General features: G+C 36.7%; 1 protein-coding gene and 1 non-coding gene across 4 annotated transcripts in view; both read left to right on the top strand.

Moving 5' to 3' along the window:
• Window positions 1-24,449, top strand: part of Cysltr1 (cysteinyl leukotriene receptor 1) — a 27,440-nt gene extending 2,991 nt beyond the window's left edge. The window contains exons 2-4 of one of the 3 annotated variants that reach the window (XM_021188498.1): window positions 17,955-18,041; window positions 19,234-19,323; window positions 21,333-23,550. In XM_021188498.1, the coding sequence (XP_021044157.1) occupies window positions 19,311-19,323; window positions 21,333-22,378 (1,059 nt within the window). In that variant the 5' untranslated portion in view covers window positions 17,955-18,041; window positions 19,234-19,310 and the 3' untranslated portion in view covers window positions 22,379-23,550. Of the gene's footprint in view, window positions 1-17,954; window positions 18,042-19,233; window positions 19,324-21,332 lie in introns of all 3 variants that reach the window. The other 2 variants (XM_029534300.1, XM_021188499.2) reach the window with 2 other exon arrangements.
• Window positions 13,145-13,307, top strand: LOC115063229. Its single transcript, XR_003843109.1, has one exon. It is a non-coding gene; the product is annotated as a U1 spliceosomal RNA (small nuclear RNA).
• Window positions 24,450-24,540: the final 91 nt, after the last annotated feature.

Genomic DNA, 24,540 nt, shown 5'->3' with positions numbered 1-24,540 from the left:
CTCTCTCTCCCTCTCTCTCCTTCTCTCTCTCTATTTAAAATTAAGATACAATTACATATTTCCCTCTCCCCCTCCAACCCCTAATATATTCTCTGTCTCATAGGTTATTTTTCTAGCTCCACCCACCCACCCAGCAGTAACTAACATGGTGTCTCATATATACTATGAACACAGAAATGAACATAACATAATGACTCTAACATAAGCATTGGAAATGTCTGCCTCAAGATGTCTTCCAGCTTGAATTCATAAGTTCTTTGTGCCTTTTCAGTAGCTATTCTGAACTGTCCTATGACAGATCTCAATACAAAGGAATCTAGGTTAGAAAACTAGGAGCTCATCCTAACTTTGCCCTTTGCATTTAACTAGCTGTGTTCTCTCTAACTAGTTACTGAATATCAGTATTTCTTGGTGTCTTTGTGTATCAAATGCCATAAGATAATAGTAGGAGGATTTTTTTTTAGATTTATTACAATGACATATGTGAAAGCAACTTCACAATTAAAATAATCCAAAGGGTTTTATTCAAAGTGCATTCAATTCAGAAACAAATTTTAAAAAAAAGCATCACACAATTGAATGCATATGAGGCAGTGTAGGGGTACCTGCTTCCCACTTTCTATACCACAACTATAGGATAAAGGCCTATTAATATGGTTTCACTCTGGGTTTGCCACTAGCAGTGCCTGACATGCATGTTTCAAAGTGAATTCTGAGAAGAGTAAAATAGCATTTCAGATCTATTTACTTGATTTTATTATCTTAACTCCATTAAACCTGCTGATTCTTACAATCAAAAGCTAGTTATCAAAATACTTTCACACTAAGTTCAGAATATAATACAAGTACTCCACTACTGTAATCTAAAGCAATTTGTATAACATAGCTAGTTATAAAGTACACACCTTTCATATAAATAACTACATATAGTATATATTTCAAATACATACATATCATATATACATATATATCATATATCCCTTTCTAAAATACAAACACCTCATAGCTCTTTTACCCCTTACCTCAATGTCATTTGGGTTTCTAGCCATGTGAACATTTATATAGTATGATTTAAGGAGTGGTGAGAAAAGCTTTCCTAGCATGAGCAACCACCTGAGAGATATATTCATACTATTCAGTCCTACAAAAGAGACTGCTTCACAAGGCAGAGTGCCAATCTGCTGGTTCTCAGTGAGGAAATACAACTACTATTAAAGCCTGACAGATTCATTGCAAGTAGTAGCATATCTTTGTGCCTACAAAAAGCCAATAGAGGAAGTCTTTTGATTCAGTTAAATAAATATAGACATCAAAAGTACATTAATCTGTGTTACAGTCCTGGTCTTAAAACGCCCTCAAATTGCAATTCCTTTTGCCTTTCAGAATTCTCTATAGGTTAGTAAGTGCTGAAACATAGTTTGCACTGCCTCAGTCTTGGACTCTGCTCATTTGCTCTATTCTACCCCATGCTGTTGCATCATGGTTTGTCCCTTCTTGGTGCCCCACCACCGCTCCTTCCAGTAAGTTCAAGAAGTGAGTAAGATTATATGGGGGGGGGGAGAAGAAAAATATTTAAAATTTCATAAAAGATTAACCAGAGAGGGGACCTTGTAGAAATAAAGGACGAAGGGACATAAAGGGATAAGTAGAGACCCTTAGACAACTAAACATAGGGTTGGCTTCCTTTTTGATGAACAAATCATCGCTTTGTTTTGTTTTTAATTTAGTACTTGTATAATGAATAGCAAGCAATTAAGGTCTCACTTTAAAGGAATTGGCGGAAAAGGAAAATCATTTGAGATACCGTCTGAAGGAGTTTCTGGGCACCCTCAAGAGTTTTTTTTTTTGTCTGTTCGTTTGCTTTGGGGGGGGGTTGTTGGTTTGTTTGCTTTTGTTTTTATATTGTTTTGTTCTGTTTTTAATCTTTCATCAATTCCCTTTCAATAAAAGGGATTTGACACCAAAAAAAAAAAAAAAAAAACCTTATAAAAGCTGGACAGTGGTGGCGCACACCTTTAATTCCAGCACTTGAGAATCAGAAGCAGGCAGATTTGTGAGTTCGAGGCCAGCCTGGTCTACAGAGTGAGTTCCAGGACAGCCAGGGCTAGACAGAGAAACCCTGTCTTGAAAAAAAAAGGGGGGGGGAATGGGGGATTTTACATCACATTTTTGAATTTTAAAGCACATGATTGAATAAGCTTTCTCATCTGTAGCCTTTGTTTTTGCATAGGATTATGCTTGTACTGCAACACTTAAACAGTTGTGACACATCCTATGCACTTGTTCCGATGTTCCTAGGAAGTCTCCAGGTTTTGTGTGTTATTAAGAGCTGCTGCTCTTCATTTCAGGCTCATTAACATTTATGCCTAATCTTAACTTGAATTCTTATTTAATATAAATAGGTTATTCCCTTGATATCAGAGAGTTTGCTGCCAAGATTCAGGGATCCAAATACTAAGAGGTTAAGAGCATGACTAAAGACTAGCTATAAGCAACATCCAAGGTGTTTCATGAGATTCCAAATTGCTTTTAGTTACCACAAAATTATTTAAGTCTGGAAGACACTGAGCCAGCTAGTTAGTCCTTACAAAATGTTCAAAAGCATGCAGACTTTCTGTAATACATTTCTATTATCCAGTATAGGAGTAGAAGTATCCACCACCATCACTATCACCGCCACCACTGCCACCACCACCACATACCCACACATATGCACTCACCAAGATCTCTGTAGTCTTTCTGTGACTTGTATTTCCCTTCTGGTTATGTCTTACACATAACTTTGATCTGACTACTGTGTGCAGTGAGACATTCAGTATTTTCAGTTCTGAAATGCCACTGTCTAAGGTTCTTTGGAGCTTCATATTGCCCTGTGCTTGCTTTCCAACTATGCAACAGCAGAGTTGTCTATTTTAACAGAAAGAAACTCCTGCTAAAGCAACACCTAAGCGATATCACTAACACAGTCTCAGCCCACTTAGAGCTTTCCATAGCAGTGAAAATGCTGCTAACCATGTCCTTGGAAATAACAAGAGAGAGAAAAAACTACTTATAGGAATGGTAGGATAGGCATATCATACACCTGACTGAATATCTTTTATTACTACCACAGGGAAGTGCCATGAAATTGTAGGTACAGCTTGATTTTTTATATAGATAAATCCGTATGAAAGATAGGTTATCTTATTCCAAACAATCAATAGCCCATCACTCAATAAGCATTTTTATTACATGATTTTATGGAAACACTGAGATGATGTTTTGGGATCATAGTGCTTAGGAAAATAACTGGCTTTTTTTCCTCCTGCCTAAGAGAATTTCACTAGAAATACAAGATTCTTATGTGTTGAAAATGAATGATATTAAATTATTGATGGCTATATTATGATACAGATAATAGGCATAATGTAAATAAAAAATGAGAGAAGTGAGGGATTAGGCAGACAAAGTTAGTATCACAGCATAAAACTTAAATTCATTCTTGTACGAATAGGAAAAAAGACTTGTATTTTCATAATGTTATCAGTTTATAAAACATTCATATTTGTTGATTTTCCTATTAGATTATATATCCATCCAACAAATATTAGTAAGTGGCTGTTTTATCAAAAATTTAACAGAATTCCTGCCCTCTGTGGCCTTACAAAATTAACAACAATGAAGTATATTTCATGTTCCAGGACTAAGCTACATAAAGAAGAAGAGGGTACTTGGGACTTGCTCAAACAAATTGGGGCTCCACAGAGCTATACCTGTATCAAATATATTATCTACATCTGGCCACTGCCCAGCAGAAATGGAGGAAGTATCTGTTGGAGGAGACTGAGCCCTGAGTCCCAGCCTCCCCTACTTCCCCTTCTACTTTGGCCCAAACCTAACTACCCACCCCTGATGGCAGCTCTCCAACAGCACAGGCACAGACCATCATTTACTAGAAAGGTAAAGGAAGTCTTGAGGAAGCATTGAACCCAAAACAATCACAAAACTGCATCCAACTACTGATTTAATCATCTGATCTCTTCCGTTTTCAATTTAAAAACACGAATCATCAGCCTCTCCCAGGCTCGTTATCAAACACATCATTGGGTCTTTGGATTCTTATCAGTCTCAGACCTAGTCAATTTTTGAACTCTGCATCTTTTAAATATTTTCCAAGTGTTCTTAGTAGCCTCCTACAAGCATCCTCATTTCATTTCTACTTTACATGATTGTTTATTTTCCTGTACAATGGCAACCACATTCCATCCCCCAAATATGACCTTTGATTCTTAGATCAAGGATCTTAGATCAAAGAGTAGATCCAAACCCATGTTTGCAAGTTAAGTACTTTGAAAAGGCACTTAAAACTATAGTTACCCTTCTGAAATTGACCACTTGGGAGAAAAAGGAGAAAAACTGAATAAAACACACGCAATCTCATTACTGGGTTCATTATCTGCCTAAGTAGTCATGTAAACAACAGTACTCACACAAAAAGAATAATTGCTGCAGTGATGGATGAGGTAGTAGACTATGTACATGAACATATATTCATAGAAGACAGCTCAAAACTGAACCAAGATGTATAAGCGATGATTTCTCCAGGGCTCACCTCTAACTGTGGGGAGGTACAAAAGGATATATTGTCCCAGTGTCTTCAAGTAGACAAGGAATAAAGAGATAGGATCTGGAACTAAGGTGATAAAACATAGTCAAGTATTTCAAAATAAGACTCAACAGAACTTGATAAATGACAAGGGTGGGGTGGTATCAAATATGACTCCTAGATTCTCTGCACTCAGAAAGTTTGTTGCATAATGAGGAATTAGAGAAAGCAGAAAAGTCTCTTGAAGAGGCTAACTTGAGGGAAAAGTTGGCTGAAAAATTTTAAAAGTCAAATGGCTCATGTACAGCAGATGAATAGACCACAGGAAATGCAATACTAACGTTTATGTATGCAGTTTGTTAGTAAGAAATTACTGTCTCCCCCTTGGAAGTTGATAAATACTTCAAAAGAAGAAAAACATGAAACAGAAGAACTCCAACACTCAGAAGGCTAAGGTAGAAGTATTGTGAGTTCAAGCCTAGCCTGGTATACAAAATGAAACCCTGTTTCAAAAACAAAGCAAAAGGGAAAGAACAGAAACAAATGCTGGCATTTTGCAAATCCTGACCACACTGATGATTTCCATAAGGCATCTGAAAAACCAGATCGCTGATAATATTAAGAGAAACAATGGGGATGGGTACAGCAGTGTGGTAGTAGAAGCTCTGATTATCAGTGGATTCTGATCCAGTGTATGATAGGCAGCTGTTTTTCAGTGCTGGCTTTCATTTTAGTTACTGCTTGCTTGCTTGCTTGCTTGCTTGCTTGCTTGCTTGCTTGCTTGCTTGCTTGCTTGCTTGCTTGCTTGCTTGCTTGCTTGCTGAGACAGGCTATCATTCAGTACCCCTGGCTGGCCTAGAACTCTACATGGACCAGTCTGTCTCTCCCTCCTGAGTGCAAGGGGTAAGAATTGTGTGCATTATGTTGGACTAACTGTGTGTTTTTGACCAAGTCCTTACCACTCTATGTCCAACCCCAGGCTACAGTTTTACCACATGTTCAAAGACCCCTCAAACTCAAACTAGTAAAGATTCTTGAAGCAACAAAGGGTGCATTGTACATGAGTTAATAAGTTTCTCTGAAGGTATGACATAGAATTTTACCAGCCACTCCTGTTTCTGTTGCAAATGCAATGGATTATGCTAATCACTCAAGAGAGAACTGAGGAAGTAAAACAAGAAATTAAATGGTTGAAAGAGGAAATGTGGAGATGTAGTCCTTATCTCTAAGGAACTTGCAATACAGTTGAACTTACTGGCTTCACTTTCAGCCACAGTAAACCATAACTCAGTGACCACACATAGACATGTTCTTTTGTCTTTGTCAGTATTCCTTCCTTAGTCTGCATCCTGTTCTAAGCTTACAATTACCAAATAAACTAAAATTTTTCTAGAATGGTATTCAATACCTTTAGCAACTTTCTTTCTTTCTTTTTTTTTCTTTTTTTTTTTTTTTGAGGCATCATCTAAACATTTATATATATTTTTTTTCTTCATTTACATTTCAAATGCTACCCTCAAAGCCCCCTATACCCTCCCCCTGCCCTGTTCCCCAACCCACCCACTCCCACTTCCTGGCCCTGGCATTCCCCTGTACTGGGGCATATGATCATCACAAGACCAAGGGCCTCACCTCCCACTGACGGCCAACTAGGCCATCCTCTGCTACATACTTCAGCAACTTTCTATCACCTAGTTCCTGCATTCTTTCCCAAATTGATATCTCACTTTTAACTCTAATTCTCATAGGCTAGCCAAGTAGACACCCACACACCCAAATATACATATACATATGTATATACAAATAACCTACCATCTTATATAGCAGCTCAGTCAAATGTACATAATCCCTGAATATGCCAGACTGTTTCACACCACTGTCTCTCATTCATTAAACTTTCTCCTCACTGCCTAACCCACCCCTGTTCTCTTTTAGAAGGCCTTTTATAGCATATACTAATTATTCATAACACATTTATATTATATTTCACTTTGTTTTGTATGGGTTTTGGTTTTCTATGATAGGGATATACTATGTAGCTCAGGTTAGCTAGAAAGTTACTATGTAGCCCAGGTTGGAGTTGAACACATGATCCTCCCACTGCTTCAAGTTTTAGGTTTTTTTAGGCATTAACTATCATGCCCAGTTTATCTGTGTATTTATGTATTTCCGTTGCAGCAGCTATAATGACATTGTACACTAACTTGCTAGTATATCTGTGACCTCTTTCTAGAAGGCAGGAAAACCTTCATGGGAAGAGTGTATGTATTTCAAAGTTATAACAGAAAACATAGATATATTAAGTGGCTAATAAAGTATCTTTTAATATAGCTAGCATATCACCACAGAGTATAGAAACGTATTGTATGGAAACTATGATGTAAGAGATTGGCTTAAAGATGATTTTAATTACATTGTTATCAATGAGAACAAAGACTATTTCACATGTGGTAATGTGGCCCAAGCAAAGTAAAGGAAATCAAATGAAGCTAGTAAGAAGGTCATGTTGATAAGCTGTCCATAGAAAAAAGCAATGGGAAAGTAACTACAAGATTGACATGCAATGTTTTTGTATCACTGAATACTTCTCCAAATTGCACTAAGAGTTCACTGGAAACCCTTGAGAGGGATAATAAGAAGACTGGACTGGACTTTAAGACAGACTAAATCAAAGATAAATAAGAATTTTTAAAAAGCATTGAAATTTCTAATATCTAGTGAATGATAGTCTCATAGTATGACACAACAAAAACAAAAGTCACAGTTGAATCCTTGCGATTTATGTGACCCTCTGTGCAACAGTGTGTTCAATTGCTGTGGCTTGCACATTACCTGGCATTGATGAATGCATCAGTGTTTAGTAAAACACTTTGAAGCATCTGAAACCTAACTGCGTGCTGTGCAAAAGGATCACCAGGCCATTCTGGTGTCCAGGCTTGGCCACTAATTCATTCTCCTATTTCCAACAATGCATCTGTCTTTTTGAGTCATAAAGAAAGTGGGGTTCCATTAGATGTTCTCTGGATGTTCTTCTATCTCTAATCATGAGTATAAACAATTTCATTCCATACAGCTTCCTTTGAAAATAGACTCTTCTCTCACAAAATACATCCTGGCCAGTTCTGCCTCCCTTCCCGCCTCTCACCTAGATCTACTGCCCTTCTGTCTCATTCAGAAAAAGCAGGCCTCCAAGAGACAACAACCAAATATGTAAAAGCAAGATACAGTAAGACAAGGTAAAAATCCTCATATCAAGGATGGGCAAGGCAACCCAATAGGAGGAAAGGAGTCCCAAGAGCAGGCAAAGAGTCAGAGATACACATGCTCCCACTGTGAGGAGTCCCACAAAGGCAACAAACTAACAACCATAACGTATCCACAGAGGACCTGATATATACCCATCACAGAGGACCATGCAGACCCCCTGCTTGCTGCTTTAGTCTCTGTGAGCCCTTTGGAGCCCTGCTTAGTTGATTTAGAGGGCCTTGTTCTTCTTGTTCATCCATACCCTCTGGATCCTACAATCTTTCTTCCCCTTCTCTAGCAAGGTTCCCCAGTATCTGAGGGGGAGGGACCCAATGGAGATCTCCAAGTTAGACTCTTTCTCCACATAATTCCAAACAAACATTTTTAATTGTCAAATATTTATATTACCATATAAAGTGTTAGGTACTCTTATGACATTTTGGAACAGTGTCATGATTCACCTTCCCCTCCTCCTCCCCAAACTTCCTACTACTCTAATCCTCCATTTGTAGCTTGCCCACTCTGATCGCTGTTCCTCTTTCATGGATATCAAACCATTTTTATAGCCCCTTCCAATAGCTTCCCTTTTTTATGTTCTTTTATTAGATATTTTCTTTATTTACATTTCAAATGCTATCGCGAAAGTTCCTTATACCCTCCCCCCACCCCTGCTCCCCTACCCACCCACTCCCACTTCTTGACCTTGGCATTCCCCTGTGCTGGGCAATATAAAGTTTGCAAGACCAAGGGGCCACTCTTCCCAATGATGGCCGATTAGACCACCTTCTGCTACATATGCAGCTAGAGACACGAGCTCAGGGGGTACTGGTTAGTTCATATTGTTGTTCCACCTACAGGGTTGCAGACCCTTTCAGCTCCTTGGGTACTTTCTCTAGCTCCTCCATTGGGGACCCTGTGTTCCATCCAATAGCTGACTGTGAGCATCCACTTCTGTGTTTGCCAGGCACTGGCATAGCCTCACAAGAGGCTGCAATATCAGGGACCCTTCAGCAGAATCTTGCTTGCATGAGCATTAGTATCTAGGTTTGGTGGCTGATGATGGGATGGACTCCCAAATGGCGTAGTCTCTGGATAGTCCATCCTTTCATCTTAGCTCTAAATTTTGTCTCTGTACCAATATCCTTTCATGGGTATTTTGTTCCTTATTCTAAGGAGGAATGAAGTATCCACACGATGGTCTTCCTTCTTGGTCTTCTTGTGTTTTGCAAAATGTATCTTGGGTATTCTAAGTTTCTGGGCTAATATCCACTTATCAGTGAGTGCATATCTACTTACTTCTTTTGTGATTGTGTTACCTCACTAAGGATGATATCCTCCAGATACATCCATTTGCCCAAGAATTTCATAAATTCATTGTTTTTAATAGCTGAGTAGTACTCCATTGTGTAAATGTACCACAGTTTCTGTATCCATTCCTCTATTGAGGGACATCTGGGTTCTTTACAGCTTTTGGCTATTATAAATAAGGCTCAGTAGCTTCCTTTTTACTGAGTAGCTCTGAGATTCTTTTCAATATTCGAATACCCATTTCACCTTTGTTGGCTTTTTTTTTGTGATCTCATTTAGCTTACACTGTGTGGAAGCATAGCTTTCATCCCTTTTCTTTTTTATTTAAAAACAGTCATGCAATATTTTCAGATCCTATTCTTTGCAGTCTCCTAACTCCTCTCAGATCATTGCTACTTAACCTCATGTTCTTTCTAGGGCTGTGGAGCAGATGAAAAACACCAGCATAAATCAGGAAGCTCTAGTGTGTGCTTGATATCCCAGTGTCATTTCATTGGGAAAAACTGATTTCACCTTTCCCAGTAGGCATAAATTGCAGATAGCTTCTTGGTTAGGAATTTGTGTCCATCTCCCTTTCTCAGAGCTGGGACTTCTGGTTTAAACCTGTGCAGGTGCTGTGCATGCTGTCACGAAATCTGTGAATTCATATGTGCCTATTGTGTCTGGAAGAAGCTGTTTCCTTGGTGTCATCTACCACCTCTGGCTCTTAGAATCTTACAGTCTCTTTTGTGTAGATCACTAAGCCTTGATAAGATGGGTTTGATAAAGATATCCTATTTAGGAATATTCAAAGTCTCTCATCCCCTGTCACTGTTCAGTGGTGTGTCTCATTGTCAATTACCATTCATTGAAAGAAGTTTCTCTCATAAAATTTGAGCAATGCACTGCTCTATGGATATAGCAATACATCATAAGGGATCATTTTATTGCTGTGTTCCTTATGACTCTGTGATCATGTCTGGTCTTGGACTCTCATGAAATCCTGAAGTGTGAAACTATTCCATTACCCTTTAAGTAGGATTTTATAGCAGAATATGCATTAGGGAAGCAAATTTTGTATTATGATAACATTTATAATCCTTTCAAAAATTGTCACTAAGATTTACACTCTTGTTATAGGCAATTGGGAGATTCTGCAGTAAGAGAAAGCATGATAAATATGGTGTTAAACACAACTAATTTTGCATTTCTGATTTATAAACAAGTTGAAGTTTGCATTCCATACCTACCTACCTACCTACCTTATCCTTTCCCCTTTCCCTCCCCCTTTCCATCTTCCTCCTTCCCTTTCCCCCTCTCTCTCCTTCTCTTCTCCCCTTCTTTCTTTCTTTTTTTTTTCTTTTTTGGTTTTTCGAGACAGGGTTTCTCTGTATAACCCTGGCTGTCCTGGAACTCACTTTGTAGACCAGGCTGGCCTTGAACTCAGAATTCCGTCTGCCTCTGCCTCCCAAGTGCCGAGATTAAAGGTGTGTGCCACCACGCCAGGCTTCTCCTCTTCTTTCGTTTTCTTCTGTGTTCTTCTTCCTCCCCTTCCAATTCTCCTTCCTCCAATTAGCACATTCTTGACTGGTATTCAATAAATTACCTAAATATACTTGCTAACAACCTTACTAACATCACCTATCTCACTTAAGTTTTTCAAAGTTGTTTAGAATTCTAACCCCACCCACCAGCTGATAACACCTTCATAATTTCCATTCTTTTCCTTTATCAAAGATATCAATAACACAGATAGCTAAGGCTAACTCAGTTGCTGCATAGTATTCCTGAACAGATAATAACTAGGTATTATCTCAATTGTGATTCCTGCTACAACTCAATGCCAAACAGAAACACCTATTAAGGACATAGTATGTCCCAAGCCCTCAGTTTTACTTGCTAAGAACATTAAGTTCTGTACAATATACTTTCTCAAATAGATTTAGTTAAACTAGGCAAAATGTGTAGATAGACACATAGGCATTTAGAAAATATTTTTCAATTAGGACATTATGTCGTTATGTGCTTTTTCTGCAGGAGAGGAGTTTTAGAACAAGCTAATTGGTTTGTCTGCATAAAAACTGCTTAACGTATTGTTAATACCTTTTAGCATACCTTCCTTTGAGACTATGTACAAACATCTTTCTAGAATACAGCTACATTTAGAGAATCAATATCAAACTCTAGCCTTTAAAAATTTAGTTGGAGCTCAGTATATCTAGTAAAATTAATTAAACTAGCAGTTTGGAGTAATTTAGATAAGCTTCAATGGGCATTTCATTTTATTCTGTTTATGATTAGACTATAAGCTTTTAATTGCATAGGCAAAGCCAATTTAGTCCAATGTATGTTAAGTCAATTTATAACTTTCATGTGCCGTAGCCACAGGGCTAACTTCCAATTCACCCTATCTACTAATAACAGTTAACTGGTTAAGTGTGCCTGAGAAACATGTTATCCTTATTACTTTTTGGCCACACTTGAGGACATATGGTACAGTTTATTTCTTCAGATCAACAGTGTCCAACAACAAGCAATGACAGCTTTCCTCTTGAGTTCTTCTTCAGTGGTATCATCATCATCATCATCATCATCATCATCATCATTTTATATCCCAATACAGTTTCTCCTCTCTGCTCTCCTTCTAGTCCTTTCTCCCCACCTCCCTTCTGACCCCCATCCTCCACTTCTCCCTTTCTCCTCAGAAAAGGGGAGACTTCCCCATGGATATCGACCTTCCTTGGCACATCAAGTTGCAATCGGATGAGGTGCATCTTCTCCTACTGAGGCTGGACAAGGCAACCCAGTAGTGGGAAAGGGTCCCAAAAGCAGGCAACAGAGTTAGAGACAGTGTCTGCTTTCACTATTAGGAGTCTCACGTGAAGACTAAACTACACAACTGTAACATACATGCAGAGAGCGTAGGTCAGTCCCTGGCTGCTCCCTGGTCAGCGGTTCAGTCTCTGTGGGGCCCTATGAGGCCCAAATTAGTTGATTCTGCAGGGGTTTGTGTGTGTGTGTGTGTGTGTGTGTGTGTGTGTGTGTGTGTGTGTGGTATCCTTGATCCCTCAGGCTCCTTCATTCCTTTCTCCCTCTCTTCTGGATGATTTCCTAAGCTTTACTTACCGTGATGCTTTTCTTTCCTTTTTTAAAAATTGTTTTTTAGTATCCCAATGCATTTGTAGGTTCCTCTCTCTCCTAGCCTCCCAGGTCTTCTCTCCACCTCCCCTCTGTGATCCCACCCCCACCCACTCCTCAATTTCTCTTCACAAAAGGGCAGGCCTTCCATGGATATCAGCAAACATGGCCTATCATGTTGCAGTAACACCTTTCAACAATACACAAACCTACCTTCACCTTGGAACCTTCAGCTATGGTCTCAGGTTTTGCTATCACTTGGGCTTCTTTGTCGTGGTTTTAAGTGATTATTTTTACTTACTATACAAGATATTAGATCTCATTAGAATATATTTGAGCAAAGTGCATTTTAGTGATTCTCCTCTCCCTCATCTCTCTCACCACCCCTTCACTAATTTGAACCCCTCCTTTTATCTTCTTCCAAGTCTCTTTTCTTCTTTGATGTCCCATATATCCTTTTATTGAGCTCCTATTCTTTCTCATCATCTATTTTTGTCCTTTCTTGATCTCCTTCCTAATTTCTTAGACTTTATCCAACTTAGACTCAATTACACAGACACAGAAACACACACACACACACACACACACACACGTGCACAAGCACACACATCCTTACCTTTAGTTTTGTTATCTTATTTTTGCATAAGTAACAACAGCATATTGTCTATCAGAAAGATTAAGCAACTTGCCCAAGATCACACAGCTAAGTATAGATACAATTATGATCAAAACTCTCTTCATTCATTCAAAAATGATTGCAGTTTCCCCTCTATGTCTATACTTTTCTTACCTACTTAGAAAATTAAGATTTGTTTTCTATTTTCGTGGAAAAAGGGAGTGATTTGCCTTCTCTATAAGAAATAGTATTTAAAAAAAGAAATAGTATTTATAATTATCTGACAAGGAAGATACAATGATCAAGAAGGTGGTCATTCTAGGGCTAGACTCACCCATTGCCATCCAGATTTGCTGACCCCTGTGATTTCACCCTGTAGGAAACTTGACTGCATAATTTGTAGTAGTCCAGGGACTGGATTGGTACTCCTCCCAGTTTAAAAAAAAAAGAGCAGTCTTTCTTCATGAAACAAGGACCTTTTTATAAATAATAATATAGGATATAACTATAAGCATTCATTGACCAAAGACAGTATATTCATAAAACAGAGTAAAATTTATCCTTAGAAGAGAAGAAACTTTTAATGGCATAGATGTATACTGACAGTACTATGCTAAGTGAAATAGGCTAATCACAGAAAGACAAATACTGAATCATTCCATTTACATGAATTACCTAAAACAGTCACATTATCAGAATAAAGGAGTAAAAGGTCTGGGAATCAAAACATAGAATACAAGAATCTACTAGTTAACAAACGTTGCAATCAAGCAAGACGAATACACTTCATGGTCAGTTTTTTTTAAACACAAAAATATTTATTTTGATAGTATTAATTTTATCAAAAATAGTTTTGATTTATTACAGGAAATATATTCAAAGGTAGTCAGATACAACTGGCAACCAGCAGAGATGCAGGGGCAATTTTGATCATTAGGGCGAAGAGAGCAAGTGTGTTTTCTTTGAGGCATCTGAACTCAAAAATTATCTCAAACAAATGACCTAATTTTGCACTTTGGATCCCAGAAGACTAAGAAATTTTCCAGAAACACACAGGAAATAACAGAACAGTTGTCTTAAGTGAAATTTGGTATCTTTATACCACTGACTCCACTTAGTTTAAATAAAACTATTAAAATAAATAAATAAATACTCCTTTCTACTTGGGAAGGAAAGGACTCACTTATTTAGTTTATTAACACAGAAACAACAATTGTCCACATTAAGGAAAAAACACTCTTTCCCGGCAATCCAAGACTCTTTCTTATAAATTATGCAAAGCAGATTTTCAGGCATCTGCTATGATCTGGGTTACGTGATCAAGCAAGATGGGCACCTGATACAGGAAATGATAAAAAGGAACAAACGACAATAACTTCAAAGTTTAATGTGCTCCAAAACTAGTTGTTTCTCCTTGCCTCAATATTTCCAAATGTGAAGCTGGGCTAACAACGATATTTACTTTACAGCTTTATCTTCAAGTTTATACAGTGAGTGTATAACAGGGAGTAACTGTGTAGTACATTTTAGAAAGTTCATTGTATAGAGATATACAACCTCTATGTGAGTATAAGCTTAAAGCTGTTTTCATATGAAAATATGTACTATCAAAAGCAGAAATATAACTTTAACAGAGGAAAGAGCATAGAGGAGGCTCTGTGAGCCCTGGCATGTAGAGCAACTTCTAATCATAATAATTATCACTTAGTTTAGAAAACAGAAGCAGATCTACAAGTACTGCCTTTATAAGGCCTGACCAAGCCTATTAGATTCTAAATACAGCCAAGACTGCAGACAATTTATGTCTGCGTTTGTCACTGCAGTTATAAATCACTTATATTACATGCTCTTGAGAAAAATATAGCCCTGATCATTACAGATTTATTGAATGATAAATTAGAAGGGACCTTAAAGGTCATAAAATATAACCCTATTGTATTACAAATAAGTGAAGGTTTGACAGAAAGGAAGTGATTTTCCAAAAATCACTTAATTAATCACTCACAACAGCCTGAGGTAGGAACCAAGTCTGCTGGCACCTAGTCTGTTAAATTTCCAATAATGGTCTTTCTCCATACAAGAATTCTCTTTCATTTTAAAATCACATAATAAAATGATACAGAAAGGTAAACTCAAATCAACCAATATTTAAAGCACACATATACTATGCCCAGCAGGAAATATAAAATTAAGAAAATACTTTGGTTATACTAGTGGAATTCAAGCAAAAATAATAAGAAACACTATATTGAGTGATCACAGATGACTATGACAAAGCAATAAATAAAAGTCAAGAAAGGTAGAAACAGCATATCCCCATCACACCCACATCAAAGGAGAAAAACATTAAATTGGGTTAAGATGGTCAAGAATTACCTTTTGTTTTACTAAAAACAAAGCGTCACCAGCATCATTTTGTTTAGAAGATGCCAGCCTGGGGACTACTTAGGTCAAAATAATACATAACAGATACATACATACATACATACATACATACATACATACATACATACATACATCACATCTACAAAGCTGTAGGTACATAAGTTAGGCCATGTGTTCTTATAGTATTTCTGAGCTCTCTTATTTACTTTGTTAAATTAGTCTCTTATTTGCTTTTAATATATTCAGAAGTCTAACAAGGAAATACCCTTTTCCTTATAAGAAAATATCCTTTATAAGAATAAGGGCTTTCACATATACAGCAGAGGACTGCCTTGTCTGGCTTTAGTGAGAGAAGACACACTCAACCCCTGAGAGACTTGAGGCCGCAGGGAGTGGGGAATGGGGAGGCCTGTCAGGATGGGGTGGGGAGAAGGGAGAAGGGAGAAGGAATGGGATGAGGGACTGTTCGAGGGCGGACCCAGGGAGGGAATAACGACTGAACTTTTAAAAAAGATTAAATATAATTTTTAAAAAGAATAATGGCTCTATAAATTTTATTAACCAAAGTAGTGTCAAGTAAAAGAATTAAGTTATTTTAATCAAAATCATGTATCTAGGGTTAAGAATTATGGCTCAGTGGATAAGAACACTTACAAGCATCAAAACCCTTGTTCAAATCCCTTGCACCCATGTAAAAACCCAGACATGGCCATACCTATAATCCCAGCATTGGGAGTATGCTTGCTGGCCAGTCAAATCAGTTGAAAAGGACATCTCCAGATTCAATAATAAGAGACTCTGTCTTAAGGGAATAAACAAGAGTGATGGAAGAAGACACCTGGTATCCCCCTCTGGTTCCCATGCATCACCACACACAGCATATGTATCTAGAAAACACATACACATATACACACATACACACACACCTATATATACACACACACACAGAGAGAAAGAGAGAGAGAGAGAGAGAGAGAGAGAGAGAGAGAGAGAGAGAGAGAGAGAGAGCTGATAAGGTTGCTCTTACTTCATCACTTCTCCTGCACACAGTTAAAAATTACAATATCTAATCCTGGCAGAAGAAGCTTACTTTCAGAAACAAGAGTCTGCAAGTAAACTAAAAGAGAATGAGGGGCAAGATGTGGGGCCATATAGCACTTAATACCTGCTATATGTAAACAAGGAATTCAAAAGGAACTGGGGTTGCCTTACAATTGCTAACTTGAAGAAAAATTTTAAAAACTACACAATTTCCCAGACAATGTGACACTTGCTTGTGCATGTAAATGTTAGGCTAGATTATAATTACATAACCACCATGAAAATGAATAACTTCTTAGCATGCTAAATTTATAAGACCATACTTATCATATATGCATTTTAGAACTTTGTAAGCTTCCTTTCTTGCAGCAGTCTAGGGAGAAATGCCAGCTTTATTTCAACAAAAATCTGTTGAAATAAATTTCTTTCTAAATTAGATAAGTGAAATCTCATAATTTTATGATCAGAAATAGTTTATACATTTAACACTCATTTAGTATATGTTTATCAGTGTGTTAAGACATGGGAAAAAACAAATTTTAAAAAGTTACTTCTCGAATAACAAAATTTAAGAGCCAACTCTGAGTAATTCTAGACCAGCAATCAACACTTGACAAAGACTGTAGCAGGTTTCGAGGATGCACTGCTTACCTGGAGAGAGGAGGCCAATGGAAGAGGGAGAAGAACCTGGAGATGCTCTGAAAAAATGGCTATCTAAGTATGCAGTGGACACATTTTATATCTTTGAATTTCCTTTATTTTCTTTTTGATTCCTCCCCCCTTTTTTTGTTAGTAGACTTCCTTTGGAAAGTTCCAGCCTGCTTCTGCTTTATAAAAATAAACTGGAGGAAGGTGTTTATTTTATTAGCACTGGGACCACACATAAAGAAAAAGTGGCCAACCTCTGGGGAAATCTTGCTGGCAGACAAGAATGAGGGTCACCATAACATAACAAAAATTGAGAGGTGTCAGGTTGCTATTGCCTCGGGAAAGCCTTTCTTTATTCATTTCTGACATATTTGTTTTATCTGTTTGATTCTCAACAGTAATTTTGTTGAAAGGATACACACCCCTTTAAGTTAAATATCCAAGACTAAAACTATTGCTCTCCAGAAGTATATATGTGAAATTAGTGACCCAAACAACCAAGTACTATTTATGAATCTGGGGATCTAGTTGAAGCTCTTGTCAAGCCATTCTTCTTTCAAAGAACACTGTGCCCTAAGCCATTTCAGAAAAGTTTGTTTAATATTCTAACTCCTATTCCTAGCAAACTAAGTCCTTGGATGAGAATTTCCAAATCATTCCCTCTTTGAACTTTATAGTTAAATTTTTATGAGAGAAAATAGGACTTCATATAAAGAAACATTTTATAATGTTATGCTTATCTTTAGGTGTAAAGGATGAATGCATACATCATCAAACATCTGTGACCACTCGTGGTCCGTATTCCAAGTCTCCCTCCCCTTGGGAATGTAAAAAAGAATAAAGGGAAAACAAGGAGCCCTGGAAGCCAATGGCCAGCCCTAAATCTGTCAGTATAGCTTTGATGTCCCATCACACTCTGGATCTGTATTTAAGGCTGCTAAATTCCCATGACCCTTCCAGATTGCTTCTGAGGGTCACTAACTCCTTTTTTTAATCTTATGATTTCAGCTTGAACGTACTCTGACACTACAACGTAAGAACAGTGGCCACCGTAAGAAGGGAAGTTTGTGAAAGGTGCTGTGGTACCAGAAAGAGGTACAATTCCCATTTCAAAATCCAGTTTGTTCAATTTGCAGTTTTCTTAATGAAGTAACGTTCCTAATCATTTGAACTGAAATAAAGTCGACGCCATTTGTGTTTCCTCCTTCCTTTCATTAATCAATTCGTGATTCATTTACTTTCTGCTAAGGTGGCTTTTACTAGACTTATCACAACCTCCCCAAACATTTGAATTATTACTCCTCAGCTCCCACTTCCTTTCCCAACTGTGAGCTGTTTGAAGGCAGGACTGGGTTGTTAAGAAATCATGGGCTTCCAAAGGAGTTAATTCTCTCTATCCATCTCCTAGGGTCAGATCATTAAGAAAATCATAATAAATTATGCAAAATCTAATTAAATGCTGCTTAGACACTTTATATCATTATATGTGAAATACCTACTTTACATTAAATGATTTCTGCCCCTTTAAAATCTAGTCCTTGTTTCAAATTTTAACAATCTTCTTTTTATGCCTTAATATAAATAATTGGTTTGATTTATGTGTAAATAAACCTAAAGACTGCATTTTATAAGAACATTTATTCTGTTTCAAAGAGCTCTGCTTATTAATAGAATTAGATGGCTTTACCTTCTTTTTGTACTTTTAATTGTTATTTATAGGCTCTACTTGGCATCTTTTGTTCAAGAAGCTGAGTTTCAAAATTACTTGTAACATGTAATATACAAACAATTTGTGTATAAATGGCATGGGTATTTCTGACTCTTGTAATTAAGCTTTATAATTTAGTACCTTAGTACTTTAAGAAGCAATTTTGTCTACATCAACGTCTTTAGTTTCTAAGGTTGAAAAGACTTTAAATTATAGTGCAATAAGATGGTCACTCTAAGTGATTTTAAATGGACAATTGTACTTTCAAATAATAAATAGTTTCTATCACTCCAATTAACACTGAACATTTATGGGCAAAGATGATGAGTGACTGTTCCTGTGCAAGGTGCTGTAAAGGTTATTTATCAACCAGAGTTTTGAAAGAAAGATAACACATTACTGATGTGCAAGACAGGTAGAAAACTCTCTAGGAGTTCTACAAGGATAGGAATTCCTTTGAATGTAGAATGAGAGAAGGCATGGTCAAAAGATGTGATTTAGTCTGAACAATAAAATAGGAAGAAACTGAGGTAATGGGTGTGGTTTTGATTTTGTCTGTGTATTGTTTTTTGATCCAAGGTCTCCCTGTGTATTCTAAGCTGATCTCAAATTCACCATCTTCCTGTTTTGGCTTCTCAAGGTCTGAGATTGCAGAAATGTACCTCCAAGGTGGGCTTGCGATGGAGCTGCTAACTAGCTTTATAGTGGCAGACATTCCACAGTATATGCCTATATCAATAGTGGCAGACATTCCACAGTATATGTCTATATCAATTCATCATCTTATGACATGATTAGTAATCATTTCATGGTGACCATATATGATCATGTTGTATATCATATTATAGACACAGATTTAAAACATGTTACATTTATTTCTCAAATATTATGAATAAAACTAAAAAGGGGAAAGCTATATTAAAAATCTCAATAGCACCATCTAGTGCCTCATAACATAAAATGGATCAGTTTGAAGAAAATACCTAAAACAATATTAGCAAAAGGAGTAGACTAATTTGGGAAAGTTTTCCTTCCTTTACCTGAATTCAGAGAACCAATTGGAAAAGAAACCCAGAACACAAATTAGAAATGAATGCAGATATTAGGAATGGTGGGCTGGGTCTTCTCTATAGCTTTAGAATTACTCCTCATCATTTTAAATCTTATATTAAAAGTTCTTGGAAGAAATGGAATTTTAAATGCTAGAAAAATATAAATAGGTGGAATGGCAAGATGGATGGAAGAGACATCGTGTTGAGCGGGTGAAAGTGTTCTTGGTTAGAAACCTGGTATGTTCTATCCCACCTGCAATAAATACCAGAGCTGTCTATCTCCATATACCCACTATGTGGACAAGATTTATCCTATTTCACACTAGTAGCTCTTTAATATGCTGGCATTCTTCCACACACCTTATTTACCAGAAATCAAGAGCCATATAAAAGTTAACAAATCAACACAAAAATCAGTATTGAATTGCTTCCACGTTAATAAGTAACCAAATGGATTAGAAGAGCACTGGAGAAATAACTATCTATGCTATCTTATCCCTAGCTGTTTCTAATCAGAGGCTATTAACTGCCCAGAATAACTTGGACAGACCAAGTAACAATCCTTTGCTATGAAAGAACTAACTGTATATACGCCTAAACACAAAGCTTTGAGTACAAATCTGAGAAAAGAACAGGAATGAACAGCCAACAATTTCCTTACCCAACAAGTATATTCCAACTAACTATACCACATCACTCCTTGGAGCCTTAAATTGTGGTACAGATTTTTAAACTATAAATTTAACCTCTCTTGGAACTTTTTCTCCCATTATTATTATAACTACGGCCACCAGGTTTCACCTGCTATGGTGTTCTACGGATCTAGACCTTAATTTCAGATTAAGAATCTCTCCCACAGGAGTGAGTTGCACCAACAGAAATTATATCATCTTTCCTAGGTATAGCTTCTATCCAGAAGATGTTACCTAGTTCTCTTTTAGGGGAAAGGAAGAGTTTTGTGCAGATTTTAGTCTCTAACTGAACTTAAACCTCTTATAAGCAATACATTAATAATTAGACACTGATATGATGATTATGAACACGAAGATGATAATAGATACATACACAGTCATATATATAAAACTGATATATTTAAAGTTTTTTTCTGTAAGTGAAAAATCATAAATTCATTTGAAGTGAAATTTCAGAGCAGTCCAATCTACAATATGAAGGGAGTATTTTACCTAGGCTTGGGAGTTAACAAGAAGTCTACCAGGCAAACATAGATGTCAAAGAGGGAGAAAACATTTTTGCATGTCTGGAGGACCTAAACCTTCCTCCTGGGGGCAAAGTTCAACTGACTCTCTCCTTATAACCTGACAACAATTGCTTCCAGCTGTGGTGGAATGTATGCGAGCCGCACTAATTGGACTCAGTGGATTATTTCTTAAGCAGAGAAGAGAGGCATGAAGTTGGGAGGAAGCTGTGCTGGGAGGGGCTTGGAGGGCAAAATTGATGCTGGACATGATCAAAACACATTGTATATAAGTATGAAAATTTCAAAGAATAATAAAAAGCTATTAATTTTTAGTTGCACAGAAAATTATAGTGACACTATGAAATAAAACAATGACATGCACTATAAAGATCTAGTTTAATTAACAATATCCCTTTCATATATTGTAGGCACCAAGCAGACATTCCTGGAGAACATGAATGGAACTGAAAATCTGACAACATCTCTCATTAATAACACATGTCAAGACACAATTGATGAATTCCGAAATCAAGTGTACTCCACTATGTACTCTATGATCTCTGTTGTGGGTTTCTTTGGCAATAGCTTTGTGCTCTATGTCCTCATAAAAACATACCATGAGAAATCAGCCTTCCAAGTATACATGATTAATCTAGCCATAGCAGATCTACTCTGTGTATGTACATTGCCTCTCCGTGTGGTCTATTATGTTCACAAAGGCAAATGGTTCTTTGGTGACTTTTTGTGCCGCCTCACCACCTATGCCTTGTATGTTAACCTCTATTGTAGCATCTTCTTTATGACAGCCATGAGCTTTTTCCGGTGTGTTGCAATTGTCTTTCCAGTCCAGAACATTAATTTGGTTACACAGAAAAAAGCCAGGTTCCTGTGCATTGGAATTTGGATTTTTGTGATTTTGATAAGTTCTCCCTTTTTAATGAACAAATCTTACCAAGATGAGAAAAACAATACTAAATGCTTTGAGCCACCACAGGACAATCAAGCTAAAAAATACGTTTTTGTCTTGCATTATGTGTCATTATTCTTTGGTTTCATCATCCCTTTTGTCACCATAATTGTCTGTTACACAATGATCATTCTGACCTTACTAAAAAATACAATGAAGAAAAACATGCCAAGTCGTAGGAAGGCTATAGGGATGATCATAGTTGTGACAGCTGCCTTTTTAGTCAGCTTCATGCCATATCATATTCAACGAACTATCCACCTTCACCTTTTACACAGTGAAACTAGACCCTGTGATTCTGTCCTTAGGATGCAGAAGTCAGTGGTCATAACCTTATCTCTAGCTGCATCAAATTGTTGCTTTGATCCTCTGCTGTATTTCTTTTCAGGTGGAAATTTTAGGAGAAGGCTGTCTACATTTAGAAAGCATTCTTTGTCCAGTATGACTTATATACCCAAGAAGAAAGCTTCCTTGCCAGAAAAAGGAGAAGAAATATGTAATGAATAATTCAAACTCATCTCCAGTGCAGAACAATGAAAAATTCCCTAACAAGTATTTTTCTAAATAAAAAAATTTTTTAAAGTTGCCCATTAATAGTTTACAAATAATTATATCTATCTCATTTATAAATGCTATTATTTGATATTTTAAGTGTTCAAAATTCAGTTTATAACTGTGAACTAACCCACAGATTTCTTTTTGAGGACTCACCAGAAACTGGGGAATATTTATGGTTCTGAACTATAAAACTGAGTATGAAGTCAAGAATATAAAAAGGATTTAAAAAGCTACATACTAGACTTTTGAGTTCAGCTTTTAAATATAGTTTTAAAATTAACAAATAGTCATCAGTCACCCTAACATATCCCTTTGCATGCATGCCATCAGATGAGACCTGGAGATGACCCAGGACATACATTTGGTCAGCCGTTTCCTTTGTAGTACTGACTAGTTAGGTAAAGTAGTGCCCTGTCTTCCAGAAGAGAATGTTCAAGTGCTAGAACAGCCCAATATTCGGCCAAATAGCTCCACAGGCTGCATGAAATTTAAATCTGGAAAACAAGGAAGATGAATCTGATCAAAGGCCAGTTTGTCTCTAATTTTCTTCTGCCCTTGACTCAAGCACCCACAAAAGAATGGTGTTCTTTTTGCTCACTGTGGTTCAATCCCAGTTCTACCTATAATCCTTCCTTAATAAGTAAGGCAACTGGCATTCCCATATATGATGGAAGCAGTCAAAATTCATCAGAAGTAAAGAAAATAGGCCTACCTTTCTACATGAGATTTGTTGGAATCAACATTTACTATATTAGATACCAGAAGAAAGTTTGAATATCCATGTCATTAATACTTTAATAAGTATATGCATTTATATGTATGTATATAAATATATGTAATCTATCTTGTTCTATGGTATGCATTTATTGTTAGTTAATTATGAGATTTATTGTTGTTTTACACTTCTTTCTTTTTTATTAGCATGTTGAAAGTAATATTTGTTTATAGTGATTTTTATATTATACCAGAAGCTTTGTTCTTAAAACAAACCATGGAAAACAGCTTGGTTGTGACTAAAATATGATATTCATTGGCAAAGTTTTGCTGAAGGTCACTTCGTTCCTAACTATGAGTTTCAAAATTCACATTAACTCAGAAGAAATAAATGATAACAGAGATGGAAAAAAGAAAAACCATGAATGGAGTTGTGTCTGCATCAGCCACATGAAAACTTCTTCTATTTCACTTCTGCTGGACCCCTTGGAAAGTTTTGTTTAAAGCATAATGAAACGAGGACTCTGAAGATGAAAAATAACTGGAACTTATTGATTTCTGTTGAACATGTCTGAAAATTGGCAGTGTCTATATTACTCTTATTTACTCTTGCTTGAAACAAATATCAAACATATTTGTCAAAAGACATCAGGTCTCATTTTCTACATTTCTGCTTTGTGGTGGAAGAGCATGGCACTGGAAGCCAAGATGCCTGCATGTGAACCTGGTCTCTTTTAACCTGGTCTTGTTTAACTTAACAAAGTTAACATAACTTTGAGTGAAATTTGTAAGCCTAAAACCTTAACTTTCTCAGATGTAAGATAAGAATGATACTTGTTTTGCTTTCTTGTGAACATTTGAAGGATTCAAAGATGGTTAGATATGCTAAAATTGTATCCTAAAACATATACAGTAAGATGCCACTTTAAAGTATTTATCCCTTCTCAGCCTTTTGGCTAAGATCAAGTGTAAAGTATTTATAGGAGAGTTGTTAAATATGCTAATTCATATTTATTATATCCATTTTTAATTTTGAAAGAATTTGAACAAGACATTGCCACAGTTAAATTCTAGTGCATATAATCATGTTGCTCATTTATTCCTATGTCCAAACTTTTGTTTGTATTTGCCGTTCCACTCACATATGTACCTACGTGTACCATATCAATATGGCACAGAACTTCAGTCACCTGCAAACTCACAATGAATGTATTGTTCTTTTTTGAATTATGTCTTTATAGCCTATACCATACAACTTACTTCTTACTACTTTCTCCAGTTTCTCCATGTGTATTAGTATTTTCTCCTAAAGGGAAGTGTTTTGTGTAGAATTATCAATTCCTTGAGATTACAAATTATATCTCTACATGAAATTATCTAAATATATATATATATAT

This window comes from Mus pahari, chromosome X (genome assembly GCF_900095145.1).
Source record: "Mus pahari chromosome X, PAHARI_EIJ_v1.1, whole genome shotgun sequence".
NCBI classification, from domain to species: Eukaryota; Metazoa; Chordata; class Mammalia; order Rodentia; family Muridae; genus Mus; species Mus pahari.
The sequence above is the reverse complement of the archived record's forward strand: the minus strand, read 5'-3'. Positions and strand labels throughout refer to the sequence as shown.